The sequence below is a fragment of a genome, unplaced genomic scaffold (genome assembly GCF_019419815.1).
Source record: "Pyrus x bretschneideri cultivar Hongxiangsu unplaced genomic scaffold, Pyrus_bretschneideri_v1 Contig23, whole genome shotgun sequence".
NCBI classification, from domain to species: Eukaryota; Viridiplantae; Streptophyta; class Magnoliopsida; order Rosales; family Rosaceae; genus Pyrus; species Pyrus x bretschneideri.
This window is the reverse complement of record NW_025999535.1, coordinates 3957193-3979913: the sequence shown is the minus strand read 5'-3', so window position 1 is coordinate 3979913 and position 22721 is coordinate 3957193. Positions and strand designations below refer to the sequence as shown.

Sequence of the window (22721 nt, the reverse complement as noted above, 5' to 3'; positions counted from 1 at the left end):
TAGTGGTCCACAATGAAGCTCATTATTCATGATTCCGTATCTATCTAACCCTAATAGTAAAACGACGTTCAAACTTCCTCAAACAAAGTCTTTGAGTCCCTTTTAGAACATTTATTGGTTTTGACTTTGTTGGACGTAATTTTTTCATAACGAAAACACATAGAGGTTGTTTTATATTGTTGTTCTATTATACAACATATAATTTAAAACGTATATGTTTGACCCCTAGGAATTGGGCATTATCAAACGAATCCAAATGAGCCGGTTGCACCAATATAAATACATAGCTCGGACTCGTTTACTAAAAAAAAAAAGTCAAGTTCGAGTTCACCAAAAACAAGTCTATAGACGAGTCAAATCCGTAATGCTTTTACCGAATACGTAATATTAATTCCAATTAGAATATTGGTCACGAAGTATTTTAAGGATGACTCCTCCTCATCATTTGGGGAGCCGAGTTAATTTGTAAGTGACAGTACTTTGGCAAAACGCAAAGTACGTGAAATTTTCAACGCATGCATTGCCTTTGTTTTTTGTTTCTTGTGCAGATTATTGTTTCGTAGTCAACAGTGTAAAAAATCGTCTCATAGACTAATTGTTGAGAACACACTAAACCCACACACATGGAATTAGAAGGGATAAACCTGGTCGAATTTCCCAAGTTAGCATTCATTTCCTCCTTTAATACAATGTACACTGTAGACACCATTCGTGACCGTTGTTTTCCGTCAATTTTATATGGCTGGTTTGGTTAGACATTGAGTAGGTGCTGTTGGGCAGACTTGTCGGCCTAAAGTTTGATCCCACAAGTTGAAGGGTACAAATCAATTTGAATTCACAGAGGCATCTTTCGGGCAGCCGTCCCTCTAAGAGGCCATGTTTTCAATAAATTGACTCGTACATCTTTCAAGGTTCTACTCTTTTTTTTTTTCTCGAGTCGCCGATTGATGACTTAGACCGATATCAGATATCAGAAAAAACAAACGTAACGACGAATAAAGCTGAAAATTGATGCCCAATCGCTCTCTACTTTCACTTTCAACATAAAAGAATGTACACTTATACAAGTTTCAAACATCAATCATACGCCTTCGGCTACTACGGTGCATCACCGTAGTCCGGCTCACACAGCGAAACACAATTCATCTCACGAAGATTTGGCATCACAGTACTCCTCTACATCTTCATCACTTCTGGGCCTCTGGCCCCGAAATTCCACTCACTGCCCGACAAAGAGAAAACACTTGCAGAAAAAATCCGCCTCGACCACCATAACACAATTCATATCACCAAGCTAAAGCATCGACATATTCCTCAACTTCTTCTTCACTTCCGGGCCTCTGGTCCCCAAATTCCACTCCCCGCCCAACAAAGTGAAATCACTCGCGACGAAAAGAATGGGGCGAGAAGACAGCGAGACAACTCAAAATCACGTCAGACAGGAAAAACGTTCCACAGTTTGAAAAAGGAAACTATTTTCCTAGGTGTAACGAAAAAACTATTTTTCGGACAAGAACAGTCAACATTATTGGTAGGGAAGAGTAGTTTGTCAATCAAATAGCACCAAACCATCTAAAACGGAAAAAGCGGGACAGCGAAAACATAACACATCACTGGATTGGATGGATATAACAAGATACGATGTCGAAATGACTCCACTGGAGGGTACCGTCACATAAATTCATATTCAGCACAAATGTCTACTAAGAAAGAAAGAAAAAAAACAATCTGAATACATAACAGGAACACCAAGGAAAACCCCACAATATTCACAACGTATAAAGGAACTAATGGATAAACACATCACAGTCATAAGAGACCATAGGGAAACCCACAACTGTTGCAGTGTGGGTTAAAAACCAATGAAATGTAACCAATCTTTTTCACCAAAAAGAAAGCTTGAGATAACCTCACCAGCATAATTGTACAGCAAACATAAGTCGTAAACTCAATGTGGTAACCTATGTGCACTTGTAAGACACATATAACAGCAGCAAGCCCCCATCTTGAGAGCTCCGTACAAACAAAGTCATATCAATTATCAACTAAAGAAAGAGCAACAATCGCCATACATGCATTCTCAAAGTAAAAGAAACATAAATCCCGTTATTATAAAAAACAAACTATACTTTATGGTAAAAAAACCTACAGAGCACATCAATTCCCGACAGAATACAGAAAACTAGTCTAATTCGGTCACTTTGGCTACCATAACTCGGAAATGACCTACATCTTAAAAGGTGCAGATGAAGAGGCGATAAAAGCACAGCTAATACAATCATCAAACCACAGCATATAGTCTGCAATCACGCAATCACCAGAACCATATAAAGCATCTGCGCCAACAAGCGGTCATACACCTGAATCAAACATCAATCAATAACTCAATCCATGTTCAATTGAACCATAAAGCACACAAACACATCAATTCAATAAACACGCCAACAGATCAAATCAATGACCCCACAAAACACATTTCACACAACTTGAAATAAAATCAAAACGAATCACAGGGCATAGTGATAGCTCATGTACCTTTAACACTAACATACAAAATCAAAACATCCTTGCTACCTTACCAAAATATTAGAAAATACTCACACAACTAGAGAACAATAAAATGATAAGATAATTCAAAAGTGACAAAAAAAAAAAAAACAAATAATACGACTGTATCAAAATTTAGATGATGAATTCATCATCTTACAGCAGGCTATACTTCATTGAGCATAAAAATAATTAAATAAAACTAACAACCAATAGTTGGCTTACATCAATAGAATACTGGAATGTGGAAATGTTTTGACGGTTTCATTGGTAAGTCAAGCTCAACTTTGCAATGACCAAGAAAAAAGCAAATCTTTCCTCAAATAAATGTATGAATGATTCGAGGCAATGCCTATGCATGATTTTTTGTTTTTAGGAGAAGAAAAGGCAATCACATAATGATCCCACTACTTCATTAACCCTCCAAATCAATTGTTACAAAAGCTCCACACACACATTATTAACCACAAGTTCCTAAAGCCAAATTTATATCACCCTTCGAATATTACAACTACAAAGATACGAATGCTTCGAATATTACACAGTGCAGTCACTAGAGCAACCACTAACCTCCAATAACAAAATACAAGCTCTTCGTAGAAAGCAGCGATTTAGCTCAAGTATTTGATACTGCATGTATGTTCTTAAATATGCATATACATAATTCTGTATCATATACATATTTAAATATTTTTAGTAATAATATTCATGTCTCAAAGCCTACACTCGATTTGCAAGACGGAGAAAGCCCTATACTTTTTTTTTGCGTATTAAAACACTGGATGAAACCCACACGCTAAAATCTGACTATGAGCAAAGCTCATCATCCATGGAAGTCACTTGCTATACCTCCTATGGCATGTTTACTTGATTGGATTTGGGAAAGTGATGAATAGGAATGAATCTGGTTGTATAGGTATGGAATAAACTACCCTCATGTGATATCTGATTTTACAGTAAGACCCACTATTTTTTTTATTCCTCATGTCTTAGGCTCTTAGTAGACACAGAAACCGTCACTTATTGGAATCTATAGTGTTAGACTAATGACATTACTGTTGGACTCTATCACTTAAAGTTATGATAAGTCGCTCAATCAATCCCATCAAATTCCCAACAAAAACTGTATACAAATACATAAAATATAATAAAAGTCACAAAAGAGATAATTGAATTCCTTCTCAAGCATTAAGCTTCCACGCACATTGATCAAAGAAAAAAATGCACACAACTCCATCCACACTCACCAAACAAAAAAGGCTTCACTATGTGGACTGGAGAAGCATCTTGTAAAGATTAAAGATTGTAATATATTACTCCATAATTAAGGACTAAAAAGTTAACACTTAACACATAATTCAAATTTCAAGTCATATAAATTTCATCGGTTAAGAGAAAATAGAAAACACTAAAATTCATTTGGAAACTCAATTGCTAAAGTTCTTCACTAAATATGACCCAACATCATAAATTATAATGAAATATCCACATCTACTATTTTTGCTAAAATTAAAACTTTGGAGGCAACACAAAAAGTACTGTTAAATCATTTCATTGAAAATAAAAAACAAGAGAAATACTACAGCAAAGGGAAAACATCTTCGTCTTATGTAAAAATGAAACACTTGATCGCCTCTCAATCAACAAAAGCAAAGGGAATTCACGCAGAAGCATGAACAAAGACATCCTAGGCACACATGTAAACAAAAGGAAAAAACAAATGCAATACACAATTAGTCTAAGCCATAAAATTTGTAGCGAAAGAACCAAAACAAGAAGCAGCAATCATACACAAGTATTCTAACCAGGCACCAAGAAATTCAACCTACACCACCAAGCTATACACATAATAGCAAAAGATAAAACAATGAAAATACCTCAGAAATAAGGTGGCACATTTGGGTACATGCCACCTTGAGGAACCCTTGGATGCGGGGATGTCCCAGCTTGCTGGTGGTGCTGATTCTGATATGCTGACAGGGCGTAGTGCCCGCCCTCTGGATACCTACCAGATGGTAGCCCACCTGAACTCGGAGGCAATCCATACAAAGATGACCCGGTACCCACACCCGGACCACCCCCAGCCGACCCAGCACCACCTAGTCCAACACCCAGCCCACCAGCACCACCTAAACCATAACCCCCAGGGCCGCCATAGTTACCATAAGGCCCACCCAACCCTCCATATCCGCCACCACCACCCAAACCCGAATTCACCTGGTTTCCAATACCAGACAACCCAGGCCCACCCAATGGATGGTGACCCAACGGAGGCTGGCCCTGAAGCCCACTGGTATACCCACCATAAGAACCAATTCCACCTGGGATGCCGTACTGCCCAGGAATCGAAGACGGTGGCGCCATCCCCATCCCATCGCCGTGCGTATTGGACCCACTCCCGGGTCCTTGGCCCTGACCCGGCCCGTCTGACTTGCCCTTTTTCCCATCAATCGCCAATTTACAAGTCAATTGCCTCCCCTCGATGTTCTTCACCGGATCGACGAGTGCCGCCTGAGCTCCCTCCGGAGTCTTATACACAAACAGCGCATACCCCTTGCACTTCCCAGTCTGCTTATCAAAGCCTAGCGGCCCCTCCTCTATCTCCCCGTACAGGGCAAAATGGGCCAAGAGCTTATCCGACGGCATGTCGTACGGAACATTGGCCACATATATCTTCCGCAACGATACGTCGGCAACGTTGTTGGAGGCAGTGTTGGAGTTCGAATTCCCCGCGGAGGCGAGCTGTGTGACGGTCATGCGGCCGTCGATCTTCTTGCTCGGTTCTTTCAGGGCCATGAGAGCGCCGTCGACGTGGCGGAACGTGACGAACCCATAACCCTTGGATTTCCCGGTGGTTTTGTCGAGGATGACGATGGCCTCCTCAATCTCTCCGTAGGCGGAGAAGAGGGATCGGAGGCCCTCGGTGGTGGTGTCCCAGCCGAGGCCGCGGATGAAGAGCTTACGCTGGGAGGCGTCGGGATCGGCGATGGAGCGGACGGCGTCGAGGACGTCGACGTGGCGGGAGAGGGCGTCCTGGAGAATGTCGAGGAGTTGATCGGGGGTGAATCGCTCGATGAGCCTGCGAGCGTCTTCGGGGGAGAGCTTGGGGGCGGAGGAGGGATCTGTGTCCAGAACGACACCGTTTTCGTCGAGCTTGCGCTTCTTGGTTGCGTCCATAGGGAGAAGAGAGAGAGAGAGAGAGAGGAGGAGGTGGTGAAGAGAGAGGATAAACCCTAACCCTTTGGAAGAGGAGGAGAGCGGAGAGAGAAGGGTGAGGGGTTGGGAGTTTTCCGAGTAAGTGATTCTTCTGTGTGTTTTTATACGTGGATGGATACCTTGGGCCTCTTCATATGAGTAAATATTCAAGTTAAATGGGCTTTGTCGAGAGTATGGTCTTTTCGTAGTATGGACTCGACCGGAACATATGTAGCTAGTTGGGCTTCTCGTGGTATATTCATGAAACTATTTTTGTTTGTTTTTTTTTTTTAACAAACGATTTAATCTATGCTAAATAAGAGGAGTTAGGCTTAGTCTCACAATGAGCTAACAGTAATATGGTTCAAATTCGGCTTTGGCAAGAACCGAACTTAAGACCTCTCACTTATAAGTGAAAATAAATACAACTAGACTATAGTACTAAGTGGCATGAACCATACTTTCTTGCTAGTTGGGATTTATATAAATGTGATTAATGTACAAGAAAAATGAGGCTGTATGATGATTTTAGTGGTGGCATTGCATATCTGATACTGATTGAATAATAAGGGTTATGTAGCTTGGTTGATTAAGAGCATTCACTCCCAAACCCGAGCTTCCGAGTCTGATCACCTCGTCTCGTCTCCTGCCTGTATGGAATAATCTTGACAGGTGATTTACACACGGTCATGGATGTTTGCATTATTTGTTGGTTGATAATTTGTATGAATGAAATCAGCTTCTGATTGATGTTCGGGGTTTCCGTCAGGGGATTGGCTACTCCATACTCAACTCTCAATCATGTTCCACTGGTTGGATATGTGGGGGAAGCCACTAACATTCGGCAGAACACAGAGAACTGGAGCTATTATTTACCTATTTTGTCTCCCTTGGTTGCCTTTGTATCCTTCCCTAGACTTCACTGTTTGGGAGCCGCACGCATCAGTGCTGTCATGGGTGAAAATTGTGATATTATCAACATCCATCATTCTTTCCTCGACATAAATGCATACGAGGAGCAAAGTTTAAGCAAGGAGGTCCCATCAGTTAATGACAGCGAGTCTCTGATGAGTATTAGGAAGGAAGAAAAGGAGAAACACAGACAGAAAATAATAGGACAAGCCAACAAAGGGAGGATACCATGGAACAAAGGCAGGAAACATAGTTCAGGTACATAGAAACTGATAGTAAATGTTTGTTGGATTTTAAACCTTCATAGTTTGGTTGAATCTGAAGTTTTGATCTTTCGTATAATGCTGAGACTTGTGAGTGACTCAAGCAGAGAACGATACAAGCGTTAAAAGACCACAAGGGTGAAGTCATGTATGATTCAATGATATTTTCTTCGAATATTTATGCTTTTGAATTAGCATATAAGATTCAATCAGCTATTTTTCTTTGGAAAATTGCAATTTCATTGACATTCAATGTTTTCAGTTTAGAAAGAAGATGTCTGAGCATCCCCGTCCTCATAGGTACTAAGTCTTTGTCACATATACTCGTATGAAACATAAGAACTTCATAAATCAGATGGGTTGTCTCGTTATAATATCTAGCAACATTCTCACTTACCTTCTCATGTCAACCTTCTCACTTCCACTCATGCTACATGTATTCCACTAGCATGCGAACATAAGAGCAAAGAAAGTAGGACAAGCTAAAGCAAAAACGGTGGCAAGGCTTGATTGCGAAGAAGATGGAGTAATTAATGAAGATGATGAAGAGTTGACAGTTCCTCAAGGGCTGAAACGTAACAAGAGATTAACTAAGGTAATTGCTAGTTAGCAGAAATTATGTAGTTTACTGTTGACCATCGATCTTGATTTCTTGGATTTAAACTTTTAGGGACCTTGCTAGATCGGCGTATTTATTCCTTTCTATGTTTTCTAATGTTTTTCAATGTTACTTGTTTGTGTCTTACTGCATTCTACTCTTTATTCTTAATAGCTGGACAGAAAGACTTTAATAGATGGCCAGGTTGCTGCTCAACGGGACATTAGCAAGCATGTCACATATCTCATCTTTGGAGATACTGGATCTTGAGCCTGTAAAGAGAGAGAAAATTCGAAAGAAGTTTCGCTCGCAGACCATATCAGAGCTGCCAAAAACAGAAAACTGGAACTAGCTATGGTAACCTCATCCTCTGTTAGCGCAGCGAATGAGAAACGAGGGGAGTGTGCTTAAGTTTCTGCATTCCTAGGAACAGAGGAAATAGCGTATGGTAACCTCATCCCTTATTTGTTTACAAAGTTTCATGCCGAATTGCCAATATTACAACGAAGCGTTCATCGAGCTGAAGTGCAATATTCTTTTCATGAGAAAAATGTGTGTTCGGTGAACTGCCATTGCCGGAAGATATGTCTCACCTTCACACGCATGAAATATCCGGCATGCCTTGCCAATATTTTAACATTGATCAAAAGCCTTGCGGGTGTGGTCGATGGATTTTATTTTTCAGATTTGGCTTCTATTTTCCAGTTTGGTCACAATTTTATTGATTACAAGGTTATGTTGTGGATGCAAAATTTACCGTAGAACCGTAGTCTATTCTCCAAGATGAGTTGAACAGCAGCATAACCGTATCTTTTCTTTGCTTTTCTTTCCGTAACCAGCACACTACAGGTCGTAGACTTCTTTCTACTGCTGAACTGCGTTATAATGGCGGTACGGTCTCAGTGGTCGCAATGGTGATATGGCGGTGATAGCGATGCTGGTACAGTGAAAATGTTAGAACAAAGGACCAAACCATGCAAGAGCTTATAAGAGAGTAGGGTACTCTCCACATAACTAATTAGTTTTACGGTGGAACTTCAACTTTCTTACGGTATCAGAGCAAGTTAGCTCAAGTGTCGAGCCTAACGGCAACACGTGCTCCAAGTCACCTAATTTATGTTGTCTATGTGTTAAGCTTGAAAATTTGCCACACGTAAGGAGACGTGTGAGAATGTGATGACAAAGTTCCACACCGGTGAGGGACCAAACCATGCAAGGACTTACAAGGAGTTAGGTTATTCATCATATTGTCAATTGGTTTGTGGTGGAATCCCCAACTTTCTTCATGTGAGAATGTGTGGACAAAATTTCACATCGGTGAAGGACCAAACCATGCAAGGGCTTATAAGAAGATGAGCTACTCCTCATATTGCCATGGTGGAACCCCCAACTTTCGTCATGTGAGAATGTGCGGACAAAATCCTACATTGGTGAAGGACTAAACTATGCAAGGGCTTATAAGAGGATGAGGTACTCCTCATATTGCCGATTGACTTTGTAGTGAAACCTCAACTTTCTTCATAGTGTCACTTGCCCAGCCCTAGGGGCAATCTTAATTACGGTCAACAACTACTACGGCGTAAAAACGGCATCTTAATGGATAGATACTGCAAGTATGATAGGTCAGATACAAAACCCAATGCTTTGAAAAAATGAGAAATGTCTAATCTTCCAAGAAAAATCGTTTCACCGGGAAATTAACTTGAACGTGTATACTAATTCATATGAAAAGTCCAGATGCATGACATTTAATTAGCAGAGCAAATTATGGACCAAATCGAGGAATGAATTAACTTGAACGTGTATACTTATTCATATCAAGTACATTTTGAGACTTTTCAAGGTTGTGGTCCTCGATATCCTATTTGTGCCCTTAATACACGGCAAGATGAACAACACTCACTGTTTCTCTACAATATATATGCATTTTAGCCAAATAATGTCATTTTGCTAGGTCAAATATGCATTTTAAGTTTTGAGATAAAGAACACTTACTACTTCTCTATTATTCTTAGTTTGGAGTTGGGGCTTGGCAAGAATAGGCATGTTTGACAACGTTTTAAAAGTTACTAAAAGTGTTTTAAGATCACCTAAAGAGTTTTTAATAACGTTTGGCAAAAAAAGCTAACCGTAAGTGTGAGTTAAAAAAAAAAAAAAAACACTACTTGAAGTGCTTTTAGAAAGAAGCACATGAAGAAGATAAAATGCTTTTTTTTCTTCTAAAAAGCACTTAGCATTTTTTTTTTTAATGTTTTCATGTGCTTCGGGCCTAATTCAGCTTATTATCTTTGTTGCTATCATCTCCCCATCTTGAATTCTCTTTAGTAGATCCAATTAGCGAAGGTCGTCGTTTGTTGTTTCTTTAGTGGAAAATCTCTATTCAACGTTGGGAAAAAAATTGCATTGTGTGATTATGGTTGTTTGCCAAATGGTTGACAAATTGCATTGGGTTTTTTTTATAAATGCAGAGACTCGAGATCCTACAAAGACAAAATGCATTAAACTGGTACCACAGCCTTCTAACACAATGGCAAATGGCTTCCTTTTCATGATCCTCTTATTCACGTCCATTATATCTACAAATATCCATGCATGCAACCAAACTGAACGTCACTCTCTCTTGTCCTTCGCCCTTACTCTATCCTCTTCTCCTTTAAATTGGACATCCGTTAACTGCTGTCGTTGGGAAGGCATCGCTTGTAATTCGGAAGGTCGGGTCATCCATTTGCTCTTACCCTCAAAAGAGCTCGAAGGAGATATTTTTACCTCGTCATTGTTACTTCGAAACCTCATGCATCTCACCCACTTGAATCTCTCCCACAATTCACTTCATGGTTCACTTGAAAATAAACACTTCTTGTCCTTGAATCGTCTTCAGGTTCTTGATTTGAGCTATAACCTTCTTTTTGGAGAACTGCCTTTGTCTCTAACATTCGACAACATCCGAACACTCGATTTGTCAAGCAATCGCTTCCATGGTCCAATTCCATCTTCGTTCTTCATGCATGCTTGGAATTTGACAAGTTTCAACATCAGCAACAATTCCTTCTCCAGGTACATCCATCCTCTATATGTCTCCATTCTAACTCCTTGATTAGAGTGTTGGATTTTTCCTCAAACCAATTCAGTGGCAACATTTACCGCGGTTTTGGGAGGTGTTTCGAGCTGCAAATTTTTCGTGCTGGTCATAATAATCTCTCAGGGCTACTTCCAGAAGATATCTATAATGCTATCAAACTCGAAGAAGTTTCAGTACCTCAGAATTCACTATATGGAGGCATTAGTGATAAAATTGTCAACCTCACCAACCTCGCAATCCTTGACCTCTCCTTCAATCAACTAAGTGCAGTGCTCCCTCTCCGTTTGGGGAAGCTATCCAGGTTAAAAATTGTAAAGCTCGATTTCAATGACCTACAAGGTCCGTTGCCCCAATCTTTGATGAATTGCACCAGCCTTGCAGAACTACATTTGGGACGAAATAACTTGGAAGGAGACATTACCAAGCTTAATTTCTCCAAACTTGTTCAACTTACTAAACTTGACCTGTATAGGAACAAATTCACTGGTAAGTTGCCAACAAGCCTTTACTCATGTAGATCCCTGAAGGCAATTCGATTAAGTTCGAACAATCTAGAAGGGCAAGTACAATCTGATATTCTTTCGTTGAACTCTCTGTCCTTCCTCTCTCTCAGTTACAACCAATTGGAAAATGTCACAGGAGCAATGAAGATATTGATGCATTGCAAAAGTCTTCGAGCATTAATCCTTTCGGACTCCTTTAACGGTGAAGGAATGCCATCTGACAATGATATGGTTGGTTTTGATGGATTCCGAAATCTACGACTTTTGAGCTTGGCGTATTGTGATCTCACTGGTCAAATACCCGTATGGTTAGCAAAGCTAAAAAGCCTAGAGATCTTGGCTCTGGGAGGCAACAAAATCACAGGGACAATTCCTAGCTGGTTGGGGACTGATCTACCAAGACTTTTTCATATAGGCTTGTCAATGAACCTTATTTCAGGTGAATTTCCGAAAGAACTTTGTAAAGTACCGGCTATGGTGCATGAACCTGTTGCAGCTCAAGCAGACCATTATGATCTCGAATTTCCTCTTTACACGGTGATGAATCCCAATGGCTTTCGCCGTAGATGGTCTTGCAGATCGTCTAACTTTCCTCCATTCCTAGATCTTTCTTTCAACAACATTACCGGTAATATACCTACTGAGATCGGCCAACTGCAGGTTCTCCAAGGGTTATATCTAAACGACAACAACTTCTCAGGCATCATTCCAGAACAAATATCTAACCTTAAGAATTTAGAGGGTTTGGATCTCTCCAAGAATCGCTTGTCCGGAAAAATCCCATCATCTCTGGTGAGCCTTAATTTCTTGAAAAATTTTGATGTCTCTTACAATAATCTCGAAGGACCAATCCCAACAAGCACTCAGTTCCAAAGCTTTGAAGCTTCTGCATTTGAGGGGAATCCAAAACTTTGTGGTGCTCCGTTTCTGAACAAGTGTCGCATTGATGTGCATGATAAGAACAAACGAGATGATGATGAGGACTGATAAACCTAGTTTGGATAAATCTCTACACCCTAACAAAAGGTCCACGTCAGCACCACCAATTCAACCACAACCTTCCCGCTGCAATCTGCAACCGAAGGAATAATCCCAACCTGCACAACTCTCTCAACTATCTGCTGTACAACCTGGACAACAGAAGGAATAATCCCAGCCAGACAATCACATGGCTACTGCCACCTTTATTGTTGTTTATCTGCTATCTTTATTGTTGTTTATTGCATGCGTGTATATGCAAACTGTATATAAACCATGCTGCCATTGCAGCATTGGTAAGTGAAAAATATAAGTGATCAAAGCAATATTCTTTATGGTATCTCAGAGCTGACAGTCTAACGACCAAAAGCTTTATTTATTTATTTTTTTCTCTCCCATGGCGTCCAGTTCAAGTCCCTCCCATCTCTCTCTTCCAAATGCTTCCAACTTTCTGACTATCAAGTTGGATCGTACCAACTATCCCCTATGGCATGCCCAGATGTTGCCCTTGCTTCGCAGCAGGAATCTGGTGTCTTTTGTCGATGGAACCAACCCATGTCCTCCTGCCTTCTTAAAGGACGATGTTGGCCAACTCACTGATAAAACCAATCCTGACTTTGATGCATGGATTCAGCACGATGCTATGGTTCTCTCTTGGATCAATAGTTCGGTTCATCCCACAGTTCTTGCCTCTCTTATTGGTAAGACCAGTTATCTTTCTGCATGGACTTGTTTACGTGACAGGTATGCTTCTCAGTCTACTGGCCGCCTCCTCCAATTGCGTAGTGAGCTTATGAATACCCATCGTGGTGATTCCTCTATTGCTGAGTTTCTTGATCGTATTAATTGTCTTGCTGACACTCTCTCCCTCTCTGGTTCTCCTGTGACTGACTCTGATCTTGTTGCCATTATTTTAAATAATGTTGGGCCTGCTTATGAGAGTACTGTTGCTTCTGCACAAGCACGGGATGAGGCCATTAATTACAGTGCCTTGAAGGCTCTTCTTCTTGGTGCAGAGAGACGTCAAAAGCTTCATACTATGTTTGAAACTGGGCCCACTGCCCTTGCTGCTGGAAGAGGTCGTTCCGGCTCTTCCCGTGGTCGCGGTGCTCCTCGCGGAGGCCGTGGTCACTTCAATGGCAGCCGTGGTCAGTTTCCTCCTCGTCCTCAAGCTCAAGACCACTATGCTCCTCCACCCCGACAACCCCATGATGGCGTTCTTGGTGCTCCTCCTTCTCCAACCCAATCTGGTGGCCGTATCCAATGCCAAATATGTCGTCGTCACGGCCATTCTGCAATCGATTGTTTCAATCGCCTTAATATGGCCTATGAAGGACGTGTTCCTGCTCCACGTCTCCAAGCTTATGCTGCTGCTGCACCGTCTCCGGCATCTGCCTCTCCCTCTGGCATTCAAAACTGGCTTTTTGACTCTGGAGCCAATGCACATATCACCAATGATTTACATCAGGTTTCGAATCCTCGTCCCTACAATGGCACTGACAATGTTAATGGCGTGGTGGATGGATCAGGTTTGCACATTTCTCATGTTGGCACTTCTTTTCTTCACACACCCAATCATTCATTTACCCTTCCCAACACCCTTCACTGCCCTAATGCTTCTACTAATGTTATTTCCATCAATCAATTTACCAAAGACAACCATTGTTCACTGACCTTATATCCCAATTCCTATCGTATTCAGGACCTTCAAACGGGGAAGATGCTTTTGCACGGCCGGAGTAAAAATGGTTTTTATCCATTTTCAAGTTCTTCTGTGGTCAACCATGGAGTCTCTGCATTTGTTGGTGTTAGAGTGTCGGATGCTATTTGGCATTTTAGGTTAGGTCACCCTGCAATTTCTGTTTTGCGTCGTCTAATTTCCCAAAATAAATTACCTTTAACTGGTAATGCAACCTACGGCTTTTGTTCATCCTGTCCCCTTGGCAAAAGTCATAAGTTGCCATTTAATTTATCTTCTTCCCAGTCATCGTGTCCTTTGGAATTAATACATTCCGATGTATGGATTTCTCCTTCTTATTCAATTAATGGTTACAAGTATTATGTTGTTTTTGTAGATGACTTTTCTCGTTATGCATGGCTCTATCCTTTAAAGTTAAAATCTGATGTTTTTCAAACCTTTGTTCATTTTAAAAAGCTTGCAGAAAATATGTTCAACACCAAAATTAAATTTTTTCAATCTGATGGTGGAGGAGAGTTTGTCAATTCCTCTTTTAAACACCTTTTCTCTCAACATGGCATTCATCATAGACTCAGTTGTCCTCATCATCCCGAGCAAAACGGTCTCGCAGAACGTAAACAACGTCATCTTGTTGAAATTGGCTTAACTTTACTTGCTCATGCGTCTCTTCCTCACACTTTCTGGGATGACGCTTTTCACACTGCAAATTATCTCATTAATCGTCTTCCCACCAAAATCTTGAATGGCGTCTCCCCTTTCCAAAAACTGTTTTCAAAATCACCCCAGTATGATTTTCTCAAAGTATTTGGTTGTGCTTGTTTTCCCTATTTACGTCCATACACTGATACTAAACTTAAGTTTCGATCAAAACAATGCATTTTCTTAGGATACTCATTAAATTATCAAGGTTATAAATGTTATGATCCTACCACTGGCAAGTCTTTTCTGTCTCGTCATGTCATTTTCAATGAAAAGAGTTTTCCCTATACAGACCTTGCTACTCCGACCTTGTCAAAACCGAGTCAGTTGGACCATGTCCTGCCCATTGATACCTTCCAGTACACCCCACCACGTTCGACCCCACGGACCCCTCCTTCCCTTGTCGCCACCTCACCCTCTCCCCTGCTCCCTACCCCGGCCTCCCATACTATCCTTCCATCCTCTACCCCAGACTCCCATTCTTACCCACCAACTCCCACTACTCACGTGAATATTGAACCTGCCAACACCACTTCTCACACTGTTCCATCCATTCATCCCATGATCACGCGTGGTCAACAAGGAATTCAAAAACCAAATCCCAGATATGCTTGCATCACTACTGTTACTAATACTTTGGTTGAGCCCACATGTTTCTCCCAGGCCAATAAGTCTCCCCAATGGCGCCAAGCAATGGCAGATGAATTTAACGCTTTACAGCGTACAGGCACTTGGACTTTGGTACCCTATAAGTCTTCTATGAATGTGTTACCAAATAAATGGGTGTATCGCATAAAAAAGAACTCTGATGGTTCCATCGAGCGTTTTAAAGCTAGACTAGTTGCAAATGGATTTCATCAACAAGAAGGCATTGATTTCTGCAAAACCTTCAGTCCGGTGGTCACCTATGCCACCATTCGGCTCATTCTCTCTATTGCTCTTCACTTTCAGTGGCCTATCCGCCAGCTTGATGTTCAAAATGCCTTCCTTCATGGCACCTTGAATGAGGAAGTTTATATGCGCCAACCTGCAGGGTTCATTGATCCACAGTTTCCCTCTCATGTGTGTCGACTTCGAAGGTCCCTATACGGTTTGAAACAAGCACCCCGTGCTTGGTTTCAATGTTTTTCCCAGAAACTAGAAGACTTGGGCTTCACTGCTTCCCAAGCTGACTCGTCTCTCTTCACCTATTTTGATGGCTTAACAATCCTTTATCTTCTCATCTATGTGGATGACATTTTAATCACAGGGAACAACAATGCTCACTTGTCTCAGTTTATCACGCAGCTTGGTGCTCATTTTGCAATGAAAGATCTTGGTCCCTTACACTACTTCTTGGGGATGGAGGTTTCCCGGACGCCTTCTGCCTTCTATCTCACTCAATCCAAGTACATTTTGGAGCTTCTACAGAACACTAATATGGTTGACGCCAAGCCCATCTCAACGCCAGTTCCCAGTGGTAAACGCTTGAGTTTATATGATGGTGAGCCCCTCTCCGATGGATCTTCTTTTCGCAGTGTTGTGGGCGCCCTTCAATACCTTCTCTTTACCCGTCCTGATATTGCTTACGCTGTCAACCAAGTATGTCAGTACATGCACTCTCCAACTACTGCACATTGGGCTGCAGTCAAACGCATATTACGGTATTTGAAAGGCACACATGATCATGGTTTAATTTACAAACCCAGTCCTCTCACTCTAACTGCCTTCGCTGATGCTGACTACGCTGGCGACCCTGATAACCATCGTTCCACTGGCGGTCACTGCATATTTCTTGGCGATAATTTAATTTCCTGGAGTTCGAAAAAGCAACGTGGAGTGTCACGGTCTAGCACAGAGGCGGAGTATCGTCAACTTGCCTATACTTCTGCCCATCTCTCATGGTTTCGCAATCTATTCTGTGATCTATATCTTCCATTACAGCCACCTCGTCTCTGGTGTGATAATATCAGCGCCATTGCTGTTGCTTCCAATCCCGTTTATCAAGCTCGCATGCGCCATGTTGAAGTGGATTATCACTACATCCGGGACAAGGTCATTCGCAAGGAAATTGATGTTGGTTATGTGGCTACCACAGACCAAATTGCCGATTTTTTAACCAAAGGTTTGTCATCTGTTCGCTTCCATTATCTTATCTCCAAGCTTCCTGTTCGTCAACGCCCTGTCAGCTTGCGGGGGCGTGATAAACCTAACGAAAGGTCCACGTCAGCACCACCACTTCAACCACAACCTTCCCGCTGCAATCTGCAACCGAAGGAATAATCCCAACCTGCACAACTCTCTCAACTATCTGCTGTACAACCTGGACAACAGACCGAAGGAATAATCCCAACCTGCACAACTCTCTCAACTATCTGCTATACAACCTGGACAACAGAAGGAATAATCCCAGCCAGACAATCACATGGCTACTGCCACCTTTATTGTTGTTTATCTGCTATCTTTATTGTTGTTTATTGCATGCGTGTATATGCAAACTGTATATAAACCATGCTGCCATTGCAGCATTGGTAAGTGAAAAATATAAGTGATCAAAGCAATATTCTTTATGGTATCTCAGAGCTGACAGTCTAACGACCAAAAGCTTTATTATTTTTTTTATTTTTCTCTCCCATGGCGTCCAGTTCAAGTCCCTCCCATCTCTCTCTTCCAAATGCTTCTAACTTTCTGACTATCAAGTTGGATCGTACCAACTATCCCCTATGGCATGCCCAGATGTTGCCCTTGCTTCGCAGCAGGAATCTGGTGTCTTTTGTCGATGGAACCAACCTATGTCCTCCTGCCTTCTTAAAGGACGATGCTGGCCAACTCACTGATAAAACCAATCCTGATTTTGATGCATGGATTCAGCACGATGCTATGGTTCTCTCTTGGATCAACAGTTCGGTTCATCCCACAGTTCTTGCCTCTCTCATTGGGATTTACACGGTGATGAATCCCAATGGCTTTCGCCGTAGATGGTCTTGCAGATCGTCTAACTTTCCTCCATTCCTAGATCTTTCTTTCAACAACATTACCGGTAATATACCTACTGAGATCGGCCAACTGCAGGTTCTCCAAGGGTTATATCTAAACGACAACAACTTCTCAGGCATCATTCCAGAACAAATATCTAACCTTAAGAATTTAGAGGGTTTGGATCTCTCCAAGAATCGCTTGTCCGGAAAAATCCCATCATCTCTGGTGAGCCTTAATTTCTTGAAAAATTTTGATGTCTCTTACAATAATCTCGAAGGACCAATCCCAACAAGCACTCAGTTCCAAAGCTTTGAAGCTTCTGCATTTGAGGGGAATCCAAAACTTTGTGGTGCTCCGCTTCCGAACAAGTGTCGCATTGATGTGCATGATAAGAACAAACGAGATGATGATGAGGACAACCAAAATGATGAGGACGATCGGCATCAACTTCCATGGTTCTATATTTCCGTTGTGTTGGGGTTTATTTTCGGATTCTGGGGAGTATGTGGTTCTTTGATCGCAAAGAAGACATGGAGATATGCATACTTTCGGTTCATAGACAATGTACAAGATAGGCTCTTTGTCATGTTAGCAGTGCGCATGTATAGGATGAAAAGATGGCTTAGCTAAATAATCTCTATTAATGATTTGTTTGCTCGGTTACATTTGAGGGTTTCTAACATAAAGCTATGATATGCATTTTATTTCATAATAAACGTCCCTATGTTATCAAAGTTATTGCTTTGTAAATGACTCGTAAATCTTGATTTGCAAATCCCACTAAAAAACAATACACGAAAGAACGGCAACACATAATCTTCACAGAAGACTGCGAGCGTCTTCGAGGGAAAGCTTGGGGGCGGAGGAGGGATCTGTGTCCAGAACGACACCGTTTTCGTCGAGCTTTGACTTCTTGGTTGCGTCGATTGGGAGGAGAGAGAGAGAGAGAGGAGGAGGAGGAGAAGAGAGAGGATAAACCCTAACCCTTTGGGAAGTGGAAGAGAGCGGAGAGAGGGTGAGGGGTTGGGAGTTTTCCGAGCGGGTGATTCTTCTGTGTGTTTTTATACTGCATGGATACCTTGGGCCTCTTCATATGAGTAAATATTCGAGTTAAATGGGCTGTTGAAGACAGTATGGGCTTTTCGTAGTATGGACTGGACCAGAACATATGTATCTAACAGTGGGAGGAGAGAGAGAGAGAGAGAGAGAGGAGGAGGAGGAGAAGAAGAGAGAGGATAAACTCTCTAAAGGAGAAAATGTGGGTTTTGCCTTATAATGGGCTAACAGTAATGTGGTTCAAATTTTCCTTTGGCGAAAATCGAATCTAAAACCTCTTACTTACAAGTGAAGATGAATACCATTAGACCATAATATTAAGTGGCATGAACCATACTTTATAGCTGGTTGGGATTTATATAAATGTGACTAATGTACAACAAAAATGAGGTTGTATGGTGATTTCAGTGGTGGCATTGCATATCTGATACTGATTGAATAATAAGGGTTATATAGCTCGGTTGATTAAGAGCATTCACTCCCAAACCCGAGCTTCCGAGTCTGATCCCCTCGTCTCGTCTCGTCTCCTGCCTGTATGGAATAATCTTGACAAGTGATTTACACAGTCATGGATGTTTGCATTATTTTTTGGTTGATAATTTGTATAAATGAAATCAGCTTCTGATTGATGTTCGGGGTTGCCGTCTGGGGATTGGCTGCTCCATACTCAACTCTCAATCATGTTCCACTGGTTGGTTATGTGGGGGAAGCCACTCACATTCGGCAGAACACAGAGAATTGGAGCTATTATTTACCTGTTTTGTCACCCTTGGTTGCCTTTGTATCCTTCCCTAGACTTCACTGTTTGGGAGCCGCACGCATCAGTGCTGTCATGGGTGAAAATTGTGATATTATCAACATCCATCATTCTTTCCTCGACATAAATGCATACGAGGAGCAAAGTTTAAGCAAGGAGGTCCCATCAGTTAATGACAGCGAGTCTCTGATGAGTATTAGGAAGGAAGAAAAGGAGAGACACAGACGGAAAATAATAGGACAAGCCAACAAAGGGAGGATACATGGAACAAAGGCAGGAAACATAGTTCAGGTACATAGAAACTGATAGTAAATGTTTGTTGGATTTTAAACCTTCATAGTTTGGTTGAATCTGAAGTTTTGATCTTTCGTATAATGCTGAGACTTGTGAGTGACTCAAGCAGAGAACGATACAAGCGTTAAAAGACCACAAGGGTGAAGTCATGTATGATTCAATGATATTTTCTTCGAATATTTATGCTTTTGAATTAGCATATAAGATTCAATCAGCTTTTTTTCTTTGGAAAATTGCAATTTCATTGACATTCAATGTTTTCAGTTTAGAAAGAAGATGTCTGAGCATCCCCGTCCTCATAGGTACTAAGTCTTTGTCACATATACTCGTATGAAACATAAGAACTTCATAAATCAGATGGGTTGTCTCGTTATAATATCTAGCAACATTCTCACTTACCTTCTCATGTCAACCTTCTCACTTCCACTCATGCTACATGTATTCCACTAGCATGCGAACATAAGAGCAAAGAAAGTAGGACAAGCTAAAGCAAAAACGGTGGCAAGGCTTGATTGCGAAGAAGATGGAGTAATTAATGAAGATGATGAAGAGTTGACAGTTCCTCAAGGGCTGAAACGTAACAAGAGATTAACTAAGGTAATTGCTAGTTAGCGGAAATTATGTAGTTTACTGTTGACCATCGGTCTTTATTTCTTGGATTTCCTTTCTATGTTTTCTAATGTTTTTCAATGTTACTTGTTTGTGTCTTACTGCATTCTACTCTTTATTCTTAATAGCTGGACAGAAAGACTTTAATAGATGGCCAGGTTGCTGCTCAACGGGACATAAATGCATACGAGGAGCAAAGTTTAATGTTTTTTGGATTTTAAACCTTCATAGTTTGGTTGGATTTTAAACCTTCATAGTTCAGGTACATGGAAACTGAGAGTAAATGTTTGTTGGATTTTAAACCTTCATAGTTTGGTTGAATCTGAAGTTTTGAAGCAGAGAACGATACAAGCGTTAAAAGAGCCCAAGGGTGAAGTGATGTATGATTCAATGATATTTTCTTCGAATATTTATGCTTTTGAATCAGCATATAAGATTCAATCAGCTATTTTTCTTTGGAAAATTGCAATTCATTGACGTTCAATGTTTTTAGGTTAGAAAGAAGATGTCTGAGCATCCCCGTCCTCATAGGTACAAAGTCTTTGTCACAAATACTCGTATGAAACATAAGAACTTCATAAATTAGATGGGTTGTCTAGTTATAATTGTTGGAGTTTTGAGCTCCTTAAGTCCCACATCGGGGAACTCAAGGGAACTTGAGGTCCTCATATTAAGTTAGTCACCTTTCTTAGTGTGTAAGTGTTGGACCATTTGGAATAAGGTTGAGGTTTGGGCTATTAATTAATCAAGACCAGGCTGGGGCATTTGGAACTTAAGAATTAAAATTAATCAGATCATTAATTTTAATTTTGAATTATGCTTTTAATTAAAAACATTTTGATTAATTGTGTAGCTTTAGATACATCCAAAAGGTATCTAAAATAGCCTATATAACTAGAGTCTCAGTTCCATCATACATCATCTTTTCTTCCTCTTTTTCTTATGTACAAAATTCCCAGAGGGTAGACACATAAAACAATTCACTAGAATTCTATAATCCAATGCGGGTTGTAGAATTAGGTAGTTGTATGCTGGTCGAGCAGACGTAGAACCATAAGCACAAGAGTGGGACAGAAATATTGTTCGAAGGACATAACTTTTGCGCTAGCCTCTACCTTTGGTTCATTCAAGTTAGTATCGTTTTAATTTCTGTATTTATTGTGTAATTTCATTTTGTATTGCAAGTATTTTTGAGTAATAAAGTATAAGTATTTCAAGTTTTGTATTTATGTTATTTTTGTTTTTAAATTTTTCTCCAACAATCTTCGAACAATATGGAATAATTAGGAACTAAACCTTATTCTGAAAAGCCTGAGAAATTTAAGGGTGGAGATTTCAAAAGATGGCAGCATAAAATGCTATTTTATTTGACAACTCTGAATTTGGCTAATGTCCTGCGCGAGACTATACCTACTACAAATGGAGAAAATATTTTTTCTGCAGAAACTTTGACGATTATAGATGCCTGGAATCATAATGATTTCCTCTGCAGAAACTATATTCTTAATGCATTAGATGATTTGTTGTATGATGTCTATGTAGTGTGCAAAACAGCCAAGGAACTTTGGGAATCACTTGAGAAAAAATATAAAACGGAGGATGTTGGTTCAAAGAAATTTGTCGCAGGCAAATTTTTGGACTACAAAATGGTGGATTCCAAGTCCGTTGTCTCTCAAACTGAAGATCTCTAGAAAATCATCCATGACATTCATGTTGAAGGGATGGTGATCAATGAGTCTTTTCAAGTTGCATCTTTTATAGAGAAATTGCCACCTTCTTGGAAGGAGTTCAAGAATTATCTCAAGCACAAATGTAAGGAGATGACCCTTGAGGATCTCATTGTAAGGCTTAGAATTGAGGAAGATAACAGAAAGAATGAGAAGGGCCTGGCTTCGAGTATGGAAGCCAAGGCAGATGTTGTTGAAGGAAGTTCATCAAAGTAAAGGCCGAAATTCCAGAAAACTAAGAAGAAGGAAATGAACTTTGTCCTTGGGATGAAAGGCAAAGACTTCAAGAAAATTAAGGGAAGTTGCTGTGTTTGTAGAAAGTAAGGCCATAGGGCTTAAGAATGTCACCATTGAAGGGATCAAGGTCCTGGAAATCAAGGCAACAACAACCGCGCAACCTGATTGAAAATAATGTGGATGTCCTGGCTGTAATGATTTTTGAAATCAACCTTGTATTTGACCACATTGATTGGTGGATAGATATCGGTGTGACTCGCCATGTATATGGTGACATAAACATGTTCTCTTCATACCAGAAAGTCGAGGGAAACGAGCAACTGTTTATGGGAAATGCGTCCACATCTGTTGTGGCTGGAATAGGGAAATATGTTCTAAAACTTACTTCTGGATTCTTATCCTATCCTTAGTAGTAAGGGATTCAAACTAGTTTTTGAATCGACTAAGTTTGTACTAACTAAAGGACGGATGTTTGTGGGAAAGGGTTACCTTGCTAATGGATTATTCAAACTAAATGTACTTGCTAATGCTATGAATGAAATAAATAATGCTTTTTCTTATATTGTTGATTCGTCTAATTTATGGCACTCTAGGCTAGGACATGTAAACT

The 22721-nt window shown here is 40.7% G+C and overlaps 2 protein-coding genes across 2 annotated transcripts; one reads left to right on the top strand and one right to left on the bottom strand.

The window, feature by feature from the left end:
• Nucleotides 1-2086: 2086 nt before the first annotated feature.
• On the bottom strand, nt 2087-5767 carry LOC103927936 (UBP1-associated protein 2C). The gene is made up of 2 exons (XM_009336916.3): nt 4425-5767; nt 2087-2360 (listed from the first exon to the last, which is right to left on the bottom strand). The coding sequence occupies exon 1, from the start codon at nt 5722-5724 to the stop codon at nt 4426-4428; it is 1299 nt and encodes a 432-aa protein (XP_009335191.2). The 5' UTR covers nt 5725-5767; the 3' UTR covers nt 2087-2360; nt 4425.
• Nucleotides 5768-10306: 4539 nt separating this feature from the next.
• LOC125478134 (receptor-like protein 3) lies at nt 10307-12084 on the top strand. The gene is made up of 2 exons (XM_048585921.1): nt 10307-10569; nt 10644-12084. The coding sequence occupies exons 1-2, from the start codon at nt 10307-10309 to the stop codon at nt 12082-12084; spliced, it is 1704 nt and encodes a 567-aa protein (XP_048441878.1).
• Nucleotides 12085-22721: the final 10637 nt, after the last annotated feature.